At 39.9% G+C, this 18,340-nt stretch overlaps 1 protein-coding gene across 2 annotated transcripts; it reads left to right on the top strand.

Annotated features, from left to right (window-relative positions):
- Positions 1-1,562: 1,562 nt before the first annotated feature.
- PICK1 (protein interacting with PRKCA 1) lies at positions 1,563-18,065 on the top strand. Of its 2 annotated transcripts, none has more exons than XM_060777028.2 (13): positions 1,563-1,729; positions 5,063-5,152; positions 5,772-5,883; positions 6,942-7,070; positions 7,184-7,250; positions 7,417-7,506; positions 9,808-9,861; positions 10,402-10,464; positions 11,935-12,068; positions 13,092-13,184; positions 13,647-13,697; positions 15,446-15,590; positions 16,443-18,065. In XM_060777028.2, exons 2-13 carry the CDS (start codon positions 5,115-5,117, stop codon positions 16,700-16,702), a joined length of 1,236 nt encoding a protein of 411 aa, XP_060633011.1. In that variant the 5' UTR covers positions 1,563-1,729; positions 5,063-5,114; the 3' UTR covers positions 16,703-18,065. The 2 variants fall into 2 exon arrangements, with proteins under 2 accessions (XP_060633011.1, XP_060633010.1); XM_060777027.2 differs by having other exon boundaries at positions 1,564-1,741.
- Positions 18,066-18,340: the final 275 nt, after the last annotated feature.

Raw genomic sequence — 18,340 nt, 5'->3', positions numbered from 1 at the left:
AGGAATATAGGAGTTGTAGTCCAACATCTGGAGGGCCACATAAAATGGCATGGAACACCATTTCTGACCCGTGGTCCTTGAGTTCGACACATATGATCTAGATGCTCCCAGCAGTTTTTTTTTTTAATGGGCAGATGATACCACTTTGGTGGCTGAAAGTGAGGAGAAGCTGAGGTGCCTTCTAACCAAGGTGAAAGAAGAAAGTGCAAAAGCTGGGTTGCAGTTAAACATCAACAAAACCAAGATTATGGCAACCTAACTGATTGATAACTGGCAAATAGAGGGAGAAAATGTGGAGGCAGTGACAGACTTTGTATTTCTAGGTGCAAATATTACTGCAGACACAGACCGCAGCCAGGAAATCAGAAGACATTTCCTTCTTGGGTGGAGAGCAATGACCAATCTCAATAAGATAGTTAAGAGCAGAGACATCACACTGGCAACAAAGATCCGCATAGTTAAAGCAATGGTATTCCCTGTAGTAACCTATGGAGGTGAGAGCTGGACCATAAGGAAGGCTGAGCGAAGGAAGATAGACGCTTTTGAACTGTGGTGTTGGAGGAAAATTCTGAGAGTGCCTTGGACCGCAAGAAGATCCAACCAGCCCATACACTAGGAAATAATGCTCAACTGCTTACTGGAGGGAAGGATATTAGAGGCAAAGATGAAGTACTTTGGCCACATCACTAGAAGATAGGAAAGCTTAGAGAAGATGATGATGCTGGTGGAAATGAAAGGAAAAAGGAAGAGGGGCTGACCAAGGGCATGATGGATGGATAGTATCTATCTATCTTTTTCTCATGTATTTGTTTTGTTTGGAGGCCACTTCCCACCCAACTTTTTATTATTATTATTATTATTAAACTTTATTTGTACCCCGCTAGCATCTCCCGAAGGACTCGATGCGGCTTACAAAGGCCAAGGCCTCAATACACAACTAACCAGGTCTGAGTCTTGCTTAGCTTCCAAGATCATGTGGCATTTGATGCCTTGAAGATATTTAAGTGCATCTGAAGTGTAGAATCATTGAAGCATTGTCTATATTAATAAAAATATAATGTTCGTTTGTGGGATTAACATAACTCAAAAGCCACTGGACGGATTGACCCCAGATTTGGGCACAATGCCGCTATTAGGCCACCGAGTGACCATCATTCATAAAAAACACTGAAAAACACAGCAGAAGAAACTTTAAAAGCCAAAAAATGAAAAATACATTTCAACACATGCACAAAACCACATATATACACAAACACACATAGATACACATATAAATAATTATATATATACAAAATCTATGCATATATACACACACAAAACACATATACATAGACTGGGCCACAGCAATGTGTGGCAGGGAACAGCTAGTATAAAACATCCCTTCTGTGCCTTCCCTCACTTTCCTGTTGTGGCCCTTATGACGTCACGCGTTCTATTCCCGTTGCCGCGGCAACCGAACTGCCACTCGCTCCTTTCTCCATCTCCCCCCCCCCTTTTTTTTTTAGATCACGCCGTCCGAGTGTTAGTATCGCGAGAGATGGTTAACGCGGGTTCCTTTCCTCTCCTTCCTTGCGGCCATGCCACTTCTTTGACAGCTCGGCGCGCGGAGGGTGGGCGGAGCCTCCCGGGCGGTGACGTAAGAGGCCGGGGGCGGGGTCACCGACTTGCACAGGTGGAAGAACGGACAGGTGGAAGCGGATGCGGAGGAGGCTCGAGCCGGACGTTTCCGGTGAGGGAGAAGGCAAGCCCCTCGCTCCTTATTTTGAGACAGAGAGGGAGGGAACTCAGTGGGGAGGTTGAGAGTTGGGTTTCCTCGTGGTGCTTCCTCCTTTACTTGGAGGACTAGGCTTATAAGTAAGGAATTGTGGCCCTATAACAGGCCTGGGCCAACTTGGGACCTCCCTCCAGGTGTTTTGGACTTCAACTCCCACAATTCCTAACAGCCTCAGGCCCTTTCTTTTCCCCTCTCAGGGGAATTGTGGGAGTTGAAGTCCAAAACACCTGGAGGGAGGGCCCAAATTGGCCCAGGCCTGCCCTATAAACTATACTTAGAGGGCCCTTCTATGGCTCCCTTCTTCTTCTACACTGCCATATAATCTGCTTTGAACTGGATTATATGAGTCTACCCTGCCATATAATCCAGTTCAAAGCAGATAATTTGGATTTGAGGTGGCAGTGTGGAAGGGGCCTACGTTGTTAACTGCATCTGCTTCAGTTCATGAATGGTGACTCCCAGGGCCGTAGCCAGAAAAATATTTATGGGGGTGGGGGGTGGGGTTTGAAACTATTTTTGGCCAATCATGAAGAGTAGTTCGATAACCTATTCGAACGTATCCCTGCCTATCAGCCCGCCAGGACCCTAAGATCTTCTGGGGAGGCCCTGCTCTCTATCCCGCCTGCTTCACAGGTGCGGCTGGCGGGGACGAGAGACAGGGCCTTTTCTGTGGTGGCCCCCCGGCTGTGGAACGCCCTTCCTATGGAGGTAAGATCAGCCCCCTCACTAATGGTGTTCCGAAGAAGATTAAAAACTTGGATGTTTGAACGGGCATTCGGTTAAACAGTGCAATGAATGTGATGATTACAGGAATGGAAATTTGGACGACGGATTGGATCACGAGATGCATTATGAGATGCATTGTGTTGTCTATTGTTGTGTCAATATTGTATATTATGCTTTTATGGTTTTAAATTGTATATCGTTGATTGTTTTTTATCCTTGTAAACCGCGTTGAGTCGCCTGTTGGGCTGAGAAACTGCGGTATACAAGTTAAGTAAATAAATAAATAAATAAATAATAACACAACAACATTTTTAATACAGTCCAAAGACCCTTATTGCTCCATAAAAGATATGCAAGGTTAGTAAGGCCAAAAATAGCCAAAAAATAGTTGTTGTTTTTTAACCTGAAAAATTTCAGGGGGGTGGGTTGAACCCCTAAACCTCCCCCCCCCCAAGTCACCTTATTTACACAGCAGCCCTGCTCAGGTCCATACCACTGTAATGCACTATTTGTCTTCTCTTGCTGTGCTCAACCCTATTATTGTAAACTGGCATTAATTTCACTTCAACTAATCAATGTGAGTCGATTAGTTGAATGGCGCTCCATGCAGTCATGCTGGCCACATGACCTTGGAGGTGTCTATGGACAATGCCGGCTCTTCGGCTTAGAAATGGACATGAGTCAGACATGACTGGACTTAATGTCAGGGGACAACCTTTTTACCTAATCAACATGAGATCTCCCAAGTCATCAGTAGCCCAGCTCAGGTCTTCTAGACTTGGGGCCATGGCTTCCTTCATTGCGTCCATCCATCTGTAGTGCTTTCCCTTTTCCTACTGCTTTCTACTTTATTATTAACTGTCATTCATAGGAACACCATGAGCTGAATTTGACTTATGAATGAGAGATGTATGAGTCAGGCCCCTTCCACACAGCAGAATAAAATCCCACATTATCTGCTTTGAACTGCAGTACAGGGTGAGGCAGCGTAACTTCCTTTAAAAAAAACTTAATAAAACCCATTGTATGAATCAGTTTTTTTTTATAATGTAGGTGCATACCTAAAGTTTTGTTTTATGTAGTTTTGAAGATCAAATTAGGTAGGTGACGTCCCCCATTCTCCATACACTGAGCAAACCGATTTCTGGCGTTTGTCATGACTCTTGCCAGCATAGCAGGCATTATGTTTGCAATTTCTTCCTGGATGTTAGTCTTCCAATCTTGTAGGGTCCTTGGACGGTTCACATAAACACAGGATTTTAAAAAAAACCCATAGAAAAAAATCACAAGGGGCCTCTTCCACAGTCTCAGGAAGAACAAGCCTTAAAGAAGAGGCAAAGACAGCCAGCATTGAAGCTATGCTTCTATGCCAGGGGTCCTCAAACTAAGGCCCGAGGGCCAGATACGGCCTTCCAAGGTAATTTAACCAGCCCTCGCTCAGGGTCAACCTAAGTCTGAAATGACTTGAAAGCACACAACAACAATAATCCTGTCTCATCAGCCAAAAGCAGGCCCACACTTCCCATTGAAATACTAATAAGTTTACATTTGTTAAAATTGTTCTTCATTTTAATTATTGCATTGTTTTAAAGTATTTTTTTGCACTACAAATACGATATATGCAGTGTGCATAGGAATTCATGTTTTTTTCAAATTATAATCCGGCCCTCCAACAGTTTGAGGGACTGTGACCTGGCCCTCTGTTTAAAAAGTTTGAGGACCCCTGTTCTACGCCATCAACTCTGCTGGACTGGCCAAGTTACTATACTAGAACAAAAAACAGGATGTTGGTGGACAGAAAGAGATTTAAAGATGGACTTAAAGCTAACCTTAAAAACTGTGGCATAGAAACCAAAAACTGGGAAGCCCAGTTTCTTGAGCGTTCTAACTGGGGGGTCAGCTGTGGCCAGCAGTGCCGCAGAATTTGAAGAGGCACCTGATGGAGAGCGAAAGGGAGAAATGTGCCAAGAGGAAGGCACGTCAAGCCAACCCTGACCGGGACCGCCTACCATCTGGAAACAGATGTCCTCACTGCAGAAGAACATGCAGGTCAAGAATAGGGCTCCACATCACCTACGAATCCATCGCCAAGGCACTACACTTGTAAATCCATCATACTCGGAGGGATTGCCTAAGAAGAAAAAAGAAATATAATTACCATAAATACCACTGAGAAACTTCTCTGTTTTGTTACAATGTATTAGATGTTCTATGAAGAATGTGGGAATATCAGTCTGTCAGAAATGGTACCGTTATTACATGATGGATAGACAATTGCTGTTTATGGAGTTGCATGATATGAAACCTACTATGAGCATTATGTACTTCAGAGCTGCTTTTAAGCTTGGAGATAGCAAATCACACCTGATATTGCTTTGACAGATTTTTAATGCTTTATCCAACATTTGATAGATCTTTGAACAGCAAAATGAATTGCTCTTTTTTGCGCCATCTTTCTCCTTCAATAGCAAATGAGAATTGAACCAGCTTCCTATTAAAAAGAGAGCAGCAGAAGAAAAAAGATTGGTATTCATGTGGGTATGGGTCTTTTCTCCTTCCTAGGTAACTTGGGGAAACCAAAATCTCCAGGAATCATCACAAGTAACTTGGAAAAATGTTTTCAGACTTAGAGGACATAGAGGAGGATAAGCTGTGAGTGCTTTATTTTTATTTCCCATGGTTTCTATAAGTAGTTAGTATTTATTCAAATTGTGCTGTTTTGTTAAATTCTACTGGCAGTATTGGCCACCAGGTGATACTTTGCTGATAGGGTGTTGGAGAAAGGTTAAAGGGCGACATTATTCTCACAAGCCTTGCATCTAAATTCAATCCCCACTCTCATGACTAAACAGAACAGACTGTAATTTTCCAGATGTTACTGTATCACAACTACCATCAGCTCCAGTTGTGATGTCTAATGATGAGGAATACAGGAGTTGTAGTGCGTCGCCTGGAGGGCCACGTAAAATGACAAGGTGACTGAATTTGGCCCCATCTCTAGAATTATATATTTTAGAACTGAACAGAATGTAAAACAGATGTGATCATTTGCTTTTGATGCCTGTAGCTGATATTCTCCAAAATTGTATTTAAATCTGCATAAACAAAAAGGGAGATGACCAAGGAATGTTGTCTTGAGCAGTAGGTAGAAACCTAAGTAGAGAAAATGCAGATCAGATTTCTTGGGACTTCTGTAGCTTTGATAGAAATGGCATAGACAGCTAGTTGTTGGTGGAAGCCTTTATGCTTGTGTGCCTCTGCTTTGTTCTAGGGGAATCCCTACTGTTCCTGGGACAGTGACTTTGAAGAAGGATGCTCAAAATCTAATAGGGATCAGCATTGGAGGAGGAGCTCAGTACTGTCCCTGTCTCTATATTGTTCAGGTTAGTGTTCACAGCAGATGAGTGTTTTATCTTTTGGAAGCGAAGGTCTATATGTTTTCAGCACAGAGCAATTCATAGTTTTGTAGGAACACTCTCAATTCCTGTGATTTTTGGACCCCCCTGGAGTTGCTTTGCAAAGAGCTGTGGGAGAAAAAAAATGACTCTCCTGCACATTTTCTTCATTGGTAGTGACCACTCAATATGTTTTTTCCCATAGGAATTCTGGGCCCAGTATCCTAATTATCCTCATGCACCACCAGTTATTCTCTGTCATGGACAACTTGACTTGCAAGTCAAATGAGTTTACTTCATGTATCCACTTCCAGTCTAGTTAATTCCGCTTTGCCCCAAGTCTGGTAGAGAAGGATAATAGAAAGCTGTGAATAATCCTGAAAGCTGAAATCAATCCTGTCATGGATGCTGAGTGGGAAGAAATAGCAGGATACAGAGATAGTTGTGAATGTATTTAACATTCTTCAGCAACGAGGTATTAGATGGAAGATAGAAGTAACACCAATATTTTTTCCATGCCTAAATAGTGTGATAGAGAATCTAGAAAACAATGATTTATTATTGCCAGTGACCTGGCAAACACATCAACAGATGGGGTTCCGAAAACACTGTGTTAAAGCTAGGCTCTGTCATTCACAAACAGAAGCTGTTTGCCCAACAGAGTTCAAATCATTCGCCAGGGTCACTCTATAGCATTTTCAGTGCAATTGTCTTGGGAAGTCTGCTTCCATCAAGCCAACTGACCTAAATAGTTCAGCCCATTTATTATTGATCTCCAGTAGGAATTTTCAGTCTTGGAAAGTACCATACCACATAGATTCTTCCTGAAAGGATGGGATTTTTATGATTGAAGAAAGGCTGAAAATGGTATTTTTGCAGAGATACACAAATGTAAGAATTTCTGAATGTATTATCCATGACACTTCTAAAGTTTCCTGTAAATAATGTGTGCCAAGTAAGTGATAAGAAAACAAGCGAGAGCATGTTGCTGTTCTGGTTCCTCATTCCTTTCTTTGGCATTTTCATGCCTTCACTTTTCACCTTAGGTATTTGATAACACTCCTGCAGCTCTAGATGGAACGTTGGCAGCAGGAGATGAAGTCACGGGTGTAAATGGAAAATCAGTGAAAGGAAAAACCAAAGTCGAAGTGGCTAAAATGATACAGATGGTGAAGGTGAGTAACAGGTGACGGTTACAGGAATACAAATCCATTGCTGCTGTTCAGTGGCAGTGGATTATACCTTCTCTTCAAATGCAAAACAGCAACTTCATTTTTTGTTGTTCTAGACGGAAGTGACGATTCACTACAACAAACTTCAAGCCGATCCAAAGCAGGGAAAGACCCTGGATATTGGTATCTGTCATACTTACTATCTCTCATGACATTGATGTAATTCAAGTAACACTGACTCTCCCAAGACATTTTCTTTAAGTAAACCCTTGTAAGTTTGTTCTAACCAGATAAAGTGTAAGAGATATGATCCTGTTCATGGATTGTGTATCTCTTTCCTGGAATACAGTTCTAAAGAAAGTGAAGCACCGTCTGGTGGAGAACATGAGCTCAGGGACAGCGGATGCTCTGGGGCTGAGTCGAGCCATCCTCTGTAATGGTAAGCTGCATCCCAGAGGAGATACTGAATTTGACTTTTCTGTGTAGTGACTTTACCTAGTAAGGAGAAAGCTTGTGTCTGTATTTCCATACATGTACAAAGCATGCATACTTTTGAAATTGGCCTTGAATATAGCCTATATATGATCAATAATTCCTGGGAAGCAAGAGTTTTTATAGTGTAGTAGTTAAGGAATGAGCTTATGGATTATTTGGAAGCCATGGAACAAGCTATCGAAGCACAGAGTTGAAAGCAACCACAAGGGCTATCCAGTCCAACCCCATTTTGCCATGCAGGAACACACAAAACATTCCTGACAGATGACTATCAAACGTCTACTTTAAAACCTCAAGAGAAGGAGACTCCACCACACTCCAAGGCAGCATATTCCACCATTGGGCAGCTGTTACCATCAAGAAGTTATTCCTAATGTTTAGATGAAAACAATTCTCTAGAGCAGCGGAAAACAAGCTTGTACATGGCACACTTTCAAACATTTAAACATGGCTCTCATGTATCCTTTCAAGCTTGTCTTTGCCAAACTAAATATACTCAACTCCCTAAATCACTTCTCACAAGGCTTGGCTTCCTGATCTCTGCTCAGATCTTGCCTTGTCCAGATGATGCTCAGGTAGGCTGCTGTTTCTCATCTTTAGGTCATCTTCTGTGGCATGCAGATAATTATCATGCCAAATACAGACTTGCTGATAAGGGCTGTCTCTTTTCTTACCCAATGTTAAGGATTGTTTGAATTTGTAAATACTATGCAAATTTATTTATCATGTCAGAAGTGAGTTGAGGGTACCGTTAACATGTATTTAAAAACACAAACTAAGTTTTAAAACTTGACATTATGCTAAATGTCCTTTGACCAGAAGCTAGCTACTTGGAGTGCCTCTGGTATCGTTGTGAGAAGGTCCTCCATTGTGCATGTGGCAGGGATCAGATTGCATTGTAGTAGGTGGTGTGTGCTTTTCTTTTCTCCACACTCGCATGTTGTGGACACCACTTTGTAGCCCTATTTCTTAAGGTTAGCTCTGCATCTCATGGTGCCAGAGCACAACCTGTTCAACACCTATACAAACAGAAACATAGAATAAAATAAAGTGTCATATATGCACGAATGCTACTAAATATCCTGACAGTCTGACTATGGTACCAGAGCCTAATGTTACATATCTTAAAAAAAAAAAAAAGCAGTTAGTTGCTATTACTTGTTACAGTCTTTGAGGGATGATCTGTTGCCAATATAATGTTGGGAAATGAGCTAATTGCATTGCTTGTTACTCTTGTTACTTTTTTTTTTTAAAGAAACCCTTTATTATTACTAAATAAGTATTTTAACACTGGAAACATTCTTACCAAAACCAGGGCTCAGGAGTCAGTATTCCAAAACTCCATCTCTTCTGTTTTCATGCTGTCTTGACTCTGACTAAATTGTAAATTTATATTAATTAGTAATATTTATTTTACTTTAGAAAATGGTAGTACAAAGCATTTCATCACTACCACATCAGGCTACTTAGATGGATAGAACATTAAATATATTTAACTAATTGACATTTCTGTATAAAAAATCTTTCTGAAATTCTTGTGAAAGTAACTAACTAGGCATTTAATATAAGTTTGTTGTTTTGAAGCCAATGTTGGAGTCAGAACATTTCTACGCCAACTCAGATTCCACAGCTATGACTCCAAAGCCCTGGCCAAAATGCCTAGAAAATAATTTTAATTTGCCTTTCAATGTAACATTTAGAATTGCTTTGAAAGTGCTGTTCATTATATCAATGAAGTAAATTTATCACTGCTTCTTACATTATGTTTTTAAAAGCACTTCATTATACCTTTATACACAAAAAAGTAACAAAGCTAGGTTATTTGTTACTGGAACTGTCTGTTCTGCAGATTCTTTAGTATGCTGTACCTTTTTGGCTCCTGCTTTTTGTTTCTGGAAAATGCTGATCTGGGTTACATTTTGATTTGCTCTGGAACTTTTTAAATCTCTGATTTGGAGATGTCACGTTCTATTCATGCATGGCTGATGATTCTTGCCTGTCAGCTCTTATCTGAATGTGAATTGTCCTTATTGCCAAATCTTGAAGAATTATTTCCATGTTATGCAGGTTCAGGATGAGGTGTATTGTGTATGTCTAGGATGTACAAGAACTTTGACAATGGAAACCCTAACAAGTATAATTCTGTGAAGTTTCATTGTCCATTCCAATTTGCTCTCTTGGGGCATAACATGGAATTAGCAAATCAATATTAACCAGTCCTTGTAATTTTATAAACTCTCTGCAGATGGCCTGGTGAAAAGACTGGAAGAGTTGGAAAGAACTGCTGAACTGTACAAAGGTAAATGTATTATTTCCTGCCTGCAGCCAGGAGAATTTATTTTGCCTTTCAGGACTCACACTGGTGGTTATTTATTGAGAAATTGTACACAGTCCCTGTTCACCTTTGACCTCCCATAATTCAGCCAGCCCAGCTTCATCCCTTCCACATGCATTAGCTAAACAGAGGTTCAAACTCTGGTCTCCAGATTCTTAGTCCAGCACTCAACCCACTATAGCAAGCTGGTTCTCAAAGTGGGAGGGATTACTTTGTAGAAAAGCTGAATATAAAATTCACCAAAATTTAAAATAGTTAAACTCATAACCAGGTTTGTAACTTCCTTTTCTCACTTTTTAAATCTTCGAAGTGAATTACAAAATTGTCTCCAGTTTCTCAAAAAGTGGCTGTGCAATATCAGCCAACATTATTCTCTTGTCTAGTTCCAGAGGGCCATTCGTCTTGTTGTTTTGTGCTCAGGCAGTAAATGTAGAAACTACAGAATCTCTGATATAGTGTGTCCTTACTGGATGACCATTGTTCCTTTTCTTTGCTTCGATCTAGGTATGACAGAACACACAAAGCATCTCCTCAGAGCTTTCTTTGAACTATCCCAGACTCATAGAGGTAAACACTCCAGAAGACTGCATGGTTCAAGATTACTTCATGAAGCTACTTGAGCTAGCAATAGAGCAAATGGTCTTCAGCAATTTAGGAACAGTGTCCAGCTTTAAAAGTTACAACAGCCTTTATAGAAGGATCTACATTTCTATATAGGAAAGTTAACACTTAGCTATCTATCTATCTCTCTGGAGACATCTTGTCTCTTTCCATGCTCACAGGAGAAGAACGAAATGGAAGATTTGGCTAGAAACTTTGAATAAAAAGTTTTGGGAAAATGGCATTCATAACTTTTTTTAAAAGGAAAAATGATGTCATATCTTTTTGGCAAATGTGAATCTCCATGAACATCTGGAGATCACCTTTTGAAAACCACTAGTCAAGAAAAGGCATTACCTTGTTAGAAGTCAACCCTTTTAAAAGGTGATGTTCACAAGCATTCATGTAATAGCACACATGTAACTCATCTGTTAAACTGATAAACCATGTCTTTGAATTACCAGGGACAAAGACATGCCACTGCACAAAAAACATATATTTGGCTAGCAGAGTTTTAGAAACGTTTCTTTGAAGTTGATGTTGAACTTGCAGTTGCCCAAAACATATACTCTCCCTTGAAACCTCTAAGTTTAAAATATGCAGTCAGAGACAGAAACAAACTATTCTTTAAAAAACTCACAAACATCTTGTATTGATTCAGCATACAGGCACATTTATAGATAGGATGTAGTTTCTGTGTGTTGAGAACACAGGGCATCATTCTTACTCAATAGTCCAAAGTCTTTAAGTATACATCTTATGAAACTCCAAACTGCATAATTATACTCACTGCTTTTCAAAGCAAACATATATTAAACTGTTCTTGCATAAGTCCAAAATGCAGACTGTTTCCATTGAAGTCCAAAAGCATACTGCTTCCACCTCCACTGAAATATAAAGGAAACTGATAACAAAATGGAGTCTTGAGTCTGAACATGCTTAGTACAATCACATGTCTGTAGACCCTCCCACACCACATAAGTCAGTCAAACTGGCAAATCAACATGTACAAACAATGCAGGTGAGCAACTATATACATTAACAAACAAATAGTGAAGGCTTGGAATGTTGCTATTTCCAACAAAAAGAGATGCGTCCCTGAGAAGTATCAGTTTAACAAACAGGAGACAGCAGGAGAAAACAGAGTGACAAAGAGGGCAATGGGGGAAAAGGTATACTATATTCATGGTCATGAATATGCCTTGAAAATTAATTGCATGATATTGCATGGTATGGTTTTAAACAGCTGATTTTAAAGTAGATATGACTAATTTTAATGTTTGTGTATATTTATAGTTATTTTATGTGCCATTTGTATGTTGTGCTCTGCCCTGAGTCCCCTTTGGGGTGAGAAGGGTGGAATATAAATGTTTCAGATAAATAAATAAATATTGCCCACAATCCCCAACAGTATATTTATAATGTTTTCTCCCCTAGCATTTGGTGATGTTTTCTCAGTCATTGGTGTTCGGGAGCCTCAGCCGGCTGCTAGTGAAGCATTTGTAAAATTTGCAGATGCCCATCGCAGTATTGAGAAGTTTGGGATCCACCTTCTCAAAACCATCAAGCCGGTAAGGATTTTTATGGGATGGGACAAATAAAAAAAAATTCATTGTGTACAAAAGAATTTGAAATTAAAATACAGGTGCCTCCAGATATGTAAAAAGAGTAAATAATTTCAACAAAATAAATTCAACCTGCCTATTTATCCAGTTGCAACCAGTCTTTCTTGAAATACCATAAATTCTTTTCCTCCTCTCCCGTTCTTTTCCTTCCCATTTCTCATATGTCACATACAGTCACTTACAACATTTCAGAAAATGATTTTCACTAATTTGCTGCCTATTCCCTATGACATTCTTTCAAATATTTTGAATTGGCTATCACGTTTCCTCTCAGCCTTCAAGTGAAAGAAAGTCGTTAAGATCACCAAAACAAAGTGATCCTAATTTTTAACTAATGCAATTCTCCTAAAACACTTTTTGCACTTTGCTATAACTCTTAAATACTTAGTGGAAGTTTATGAAAATCATTTTCTGAAATGATGCATGGCTGTACATCATCAGTGAAAGGATGGTAAAGAACACAGTGGGGAGGAATGAGGAAGACCTAGGATATATATTTTTAAAAAAGAATTTGGATGCAAATGTGTGGAAAATCACAAGAAATAGAAGTGGGAACTCCCAAAACTTCCAGAGATCTTTTTTCCCTTCTGGGTAAATCATACAATATTTATTGACAAGCAGAAATAGAGAACTTGTCTTCCCCAAGTGGAGCAATTAACTCTTGGAGCAAGTCATGGGGAGACTCAGCTGATGGTGAGCAAAGCCAGAGGCAGAAGTAGACAGAATCTCCCAATGTTATCTCATATCTCTTTTCCTATGTTTGCTGCCAGCAAACATTAAGTTTGGCCATGGTCAGAAGCTGTTCTGGCCTTATAATGTTGTAGCTCGCCTTTGGGAAGGGATAGAAATGTTGTGTCCTCATCATGGCCTGGTAAATTCCTTGAGACTATTTTTCTAGTTCACGCTGAAAAACCTGGCCTGCTCAGTTTTACTTAATCTTCATTTTTCAAGATCAGTCTCTTCTTACAGATGTTGACAGACCTGAACACTTACTTGAAAAAAGCCATTCCAGATACAAGGGTAACTATCAAGAAGTATTTGGACGTCAAGTTTGAATATTTGGTGAGATGCTCTTTTATTCTTTTTCACCCTAACAAAATAATACTATTTCTTTAGAAAATTACAAGTCCTAAAGTCTGAAATAGTCTCTTGTCAAGATAATTTCAAACATTCTCTCTTTCTATATGTTGCTTAGATGTAAAAAAAAATCCCAAATGTATTTGTTTTGAATGTATTGAGCATTGAAAGCATTTCAGACTTGAATTAAGAATTTAAAGCTTAAAACTATTATATGTGTACTCTGAAATCATGACTGTGGCTACTTCCACTTGTTTTGCAAGGAACTGAACAAAATAAAAATACCCTTTCAATAGGAAAGATAGAAAACTACATTACAGATAGATAGATTGATTGGTTTGAGGAAGCAGCCACCCTGAACTGGCAAAATCTGATCAAAGATCTGTTGGTGACTAGGACACTTCCCCATGTATGCTGTAACATTGTGTATTTCTTATTCCATCTCAGTCTTATTGTCTCAAAGTGAAGGAAATGGATGATGAGGAATACAGCTGCATTGTAAGTACTGAGTCCCTAATATGTTGTCTACTGCCATTGCAATGTAGAGTTTGCTCATAGTTATACCTGACTTGGCTGTTACTATACACCAAAATGTAGGTGTGATTTGCACTGTGTCCATACTTCCCAAAGTGTTTGGCATTATTCTGCAGGGTCTTGCACACCTATGGAAGTTGTTTCCAAATATGACATCTTACAACACATGTGTCAAAACCAAGGCCCTGGGGCCAAATCCAGATGCTGGACTGCAACGCTTGTTTCTTCATTATTAGAGATAATAACTAGAGCTGATGAGAGTTGGGCTACAGTAACACCTGGAGGGCTGCAATTTGTTGTGTTTAGTCAGGATAGTGGTGTTTGAATTTAGATAAAAGGTTTGAGGGTATGATATCTGACTTTAAAATGTCCTTTAACCTTTTCCCAATCTCAGAGCCACAAGTGCTCTTGGGTTGCAGTTCCCATTCTTCCCAGTCTGGGGTAAAACAAAAATATATATAGTTGGCTCTGTATATCCACAGATTTTGTATCCACGCATTCAATGGCCCTTTGAAAGCAATCATAAGGCTTGATGAAAATGACATCCCTGCCTTACCAAATGCCTTATCTGTGACTCAGTTTTTCTTAAATTTTAAAGACATCTCAGAAAAACTTGCTAGAAAACAAAAGTTTAGACTTCTGAGAAGGTTGTAGTATAAATAATTAAGGTTTCTACAGCTGACTCCAAGGAAATGGGGTTGGCAATATTGGACCAGCACTTGGAACAGTTGTTTTTTTGGATTACAGCTACCAGAAAAGCCAGCCAGGAATTTCAAAGCTCTATTTTTGTGTGTTTTGCCTTGCCTGCCCCCCAGTCCTTTTTCTTGAGAAAGATATATGCCAGTCCTCTTCTTGGACAATGATTAAAAGACAGTTCCGACCTCTTGTACCCCAGTCTCAATGTGGAATCTCACAAACATAATTCAAGCTTCATTGAACATACATTTTCTTCAACATTTGATCATCACCATAAGACCGGTGTGGAAGATATATAACCCTAAGAGTACTGAAAGACTACTCATTCTCTACCCTGATCCAAACGCTGGTTAGATAATAAATCGAATAATTTAAATCTAGAGATACTTTCTCTCATTGTTCATTCTTTCTGAGAGTGGCCCTATACTCCTGCACACAGACCTGCCTTAGAACTGAACTGAAAGCCAAACCACATGAAATATGGGTAGAAAGAGAGGAACATGGAACATCTGAAGTATCAATCTTGTGTGTAGGGGAAAAGAACCTTTTCTGAGGTGAGAGGTTGAGATCCAGCCCCATAACTAGCACTGCATATATTCCTCTTTCCAAATAGAGGGTACTGCCAAGAGAATGTGCAAAACCACACATGACGTTCAAGTATATAGGTTTAATAGGAGTGCTGTACACACATGAGAGTAGAAATTCCTGTCAATAACACATACTCTTCTGAATGTGGAATAAGCATAGACATCCACCTCAATGTTTCTGCGTCCCATGTGATTTAGCCTGTTGCTCGGAATTTTAACCACTCTGCCCTCAGGGTTGTAGGCTTCTGCCCATTCCTCCCTAAAAGCTACCTCAGTGCTTTGAGCTTTTCATGTTGGGCTAGCAGCCAACCAGTGCTGCGGTATGATCGTGGGAGGAACTGGGATTTGCTAGGGCATATCGGGAAAGCATTTAAGAAACCATTGCATAATGTATGGAAGCTTGATACAGTAATGTGGTGTCTTGGGCAGGCACTTGGAGAACCGCTCTATCGGCTCAGCACTGGGAATTATGAATACAGATTAATTTTGCGTTGCCGCCAAGAAGCACGTACACGCTTTGCCAAGATGAGGAAGGATGTCCTAGAAAAGGTGGAGCTGCTAGACCAGAAACATGGTAAGTGTAGCTGCTTTATTTCTCCCAGTCTGAAGGATTGGTTTGCAAACTTTACTATTACAGAGACTCCCATATCCTTGAACAGACATAGAGACACAGTTAGACCTCTTAAGAGAAAAATAACCTAATACTAACATATTTCCATATTTTCCATAGAAGTATGCTTCTTCTACTTTTCACCTGGAGTTGACTATATTCTTCCATTAGTAGTTCCAAACAGCCTATCCAGATGCCAGTATTGAAATACATATATATCACCACTGCAGTGCAAGGATGTGTAACTGGCAAACCAAGATCCATATGTTTTATGGCAGAGTAGGAGGACCGTGCCAACACTGGTGCAGTTTTCCACACTTTTCAGTGTGATGAAAACTTGCCTGTCTTCACTGCAGGAAGGATTTGATACCAAAAAGGAGTCCTGAAATTCAACCTTACCATATCATTGCAGTTTTTTCCAGTGGGGAAAGGTAAAAAGATTAAAGTCAAATAAAAGGAGTAGGACATAGGTGTATAGGATTTTTTAAACTTTGAGAAAAGATATTTTATGCTTTTAGGGGAATTGCTAAGTATGAAAAAGTCTATTCTGTTGGTGTTTCGTGAACATTGGAATCTTTCATACACAGAAAGAGAGAAGACTCTCAGTTAACCAGCATCCATGGAGATTGGTAGATGCAAGATAAGTGTTGTTTCTGGTAGCTTGAGAGTTACTATTAAAATAGGCCTGACTATTCATTCTTACCATTCAGGAGATTTAGTAAGAGTTTATCCACTGACAATTCTATGCTCTGGAAAAGGATGCTGAGTTCTGTTCTCCATCCTCATGGCTCTTCTGTTGCCTTTTCTCCCTCACAGTGCAAGACATTACATTCCAGCTCCAACGTTTTGTTTCCACCCTTTCCAAATACTATGATGACTCCTATGCCGTGCTGAGGGATGCAGATGTCTTCCCCATTGAGGTGGATTTGGCACGTACCACTCTGAGTTATGGCCAGAAGGATGTCTTCACAGATGGGGCTGAGGAGGACGACGATGATGAGGAGGAGATCAGTGGAGGTGTTGAATGCCACAAGAAAGAGGAAGAGGATGTTGAGAAACTCATTGACGATGCCTGAGTTCATGGACTTGATGAAGTAGAAAATCCCCGCAAGAGACTCATAAATTGTATTTCTCTAGGCAACTTGTCCAAAGTGGCTTTTCTCTCAGTATAAGGCCAGCCACAGGAAATCAAGATTGCTTGTGGGAGCTTGAAGGTCACTCGTACCCAAGGCACTTTTGCACAGTCCTCCCAAAAAAAAAAAAATCCTCCTCCCTTCTGAATGGCCTTTTCTCATAATCCTATTGTTCATATTGAGATGGTAAGAGGAATGAACTTTCTGAAATACCTTTTAGTCCTCATCCAGTATTGCTCTCCATGCAGAGGGGTGTGTGATTGAATGTGTGTGATACAGATCTGCATACATCTTGTCACTAAAATAGTGTGATCAGCCCAGGCTTCTCTTGTGTTCATTTAGTCCACAAACCAAACTGTGGAACAGCTCAATAATTTTCATTCCTTTTCGATGTCCTCCTCCACTGTTGATCTCTAACTGTGTTTCTTTAGCTGGTGAGTTAGAGTGAGAACATGTTGGTTCCCTTTATTAACCTTTATTAGACAAGAAAGGATGGAAGGCAAGTGAAAATTGAATGAAGCAAAATGAAGCCTTGGTGCAACTGATAATTTAAAGGGTGCTGGAGGAGAATCAGTCTCAGCTTTATCATTATAGATAGGCAATGTGGAACATGACATCGAGGCTGAATAACAATGCTTCATGTTCCCAAGCTCCACTGGTTTTCATGTGCAATGAGTTCTGGCTGGCCTTCACCAAATTTGATGCTTAAGGATCACATTGCCTGCCTTGTATGCTCTCCCACATAGGTGCCTCATTGGATGCTCTTTTTAAAAAACTTGCGCCTTATTTAGTATTTCACAAGGTGTTAGAATAGAAAACTCTATATCAAGAGGGATGGGGAAGGGTATCTATGGAAGGAGTCAGAGTTAACAAATTTGGACACTCCGGCTCTCAATTTGTTCCCTACACTTTCATGACATTCGCACACAAAGTTACTTTGATGCATTAAGAAATACTGCTGCTGAGCACAGAGCCTATTGTGGGCTTCACACACACATCCAGACACACACTAACACCAAAGGAAATGTAGGGGAGATGGTCAGATATTATAAGGGGGAGTTCTCTTAATTCTGTACCATTATGAGGTTTTAAAGTGGTGTGTTTGTCCTTCTGGAAAGAAGAGAAAATAGTTTTTCCAGACTGCAATATAAGGGCATTAATTTGATATATATGCTTCTTGGTTTTGTTTTCTGTTGCTTCTTTCTTTGTACATGATTACAAAAAAGCCACACGGCCCAGGGTGCATTTCCATAGGCTTTTAATACATCAAATGGTATAGCTAATAAAGAGAAACATGAACTTCTCACCTTTTCTCTTTATTCTCTTGACTTCTAACATTTGCTTTATCACAGGAAGAGGCATGAAAGACAAGCACCATTGAGAAAACCAAGTTCCTTCTGTGGGAAGGAGGCATTTGCCACTAGAGGTATTATAGTATTATCACCCATCATAATTTCGAAATTCAAAAGTATGGTTAAGATAAATTCAGAGCTTGGCTTAAAGGACCAGTTCATCTATTGTAATAAGCAATCCACATAAATATTGTACTGCCGCACCAAGTACAAAGTCTGATTGAAAGCA

Source organism: Anolis sagrei, chromosome 5, assembly GCF_037176765.1.
Source record: "Anolis sagrei isolate rAnoSag1 chromosome 5, rAnoSag1.mat, whole genome shotgun sequence".
Classification (NCBI taxonomy): domain Eukaryota; kingdom Metazoa; phylum Chordata; class Lepidosauria; order Squamata; family Dactyloidae; genus Anolis; species Anolis sagrei.
Note: the sequence above shows the minus strand (reverse complement) of the source record. Positions and strands in the feature narration are given on the sequence as shown.

Excerpts from the sequence above, each read along its gene's own strand:
- PICK1 (XM_060777028.2), top strand. The coding sequence starts at position 5,115 with ATGTTTTCAGACTTAGAGGACATAGAGGAGGATAAGCT. Across the intron at positions 7,507-9,807 it reads TCGAGCCATCCTCTGTAATG|ATGGCCTGGTGAAAAGACTG; the intron begins GTAAGCTGCATC and ends AACTCTCTGCAG. Across the intron at positions 15,591-16,442 it reads GCTGCTAGACCAGAAACATG|TGCAAGACATTACATTCCAG; the intron begins GTAAGTGTAGCT and ends TCTCCCTCACAG.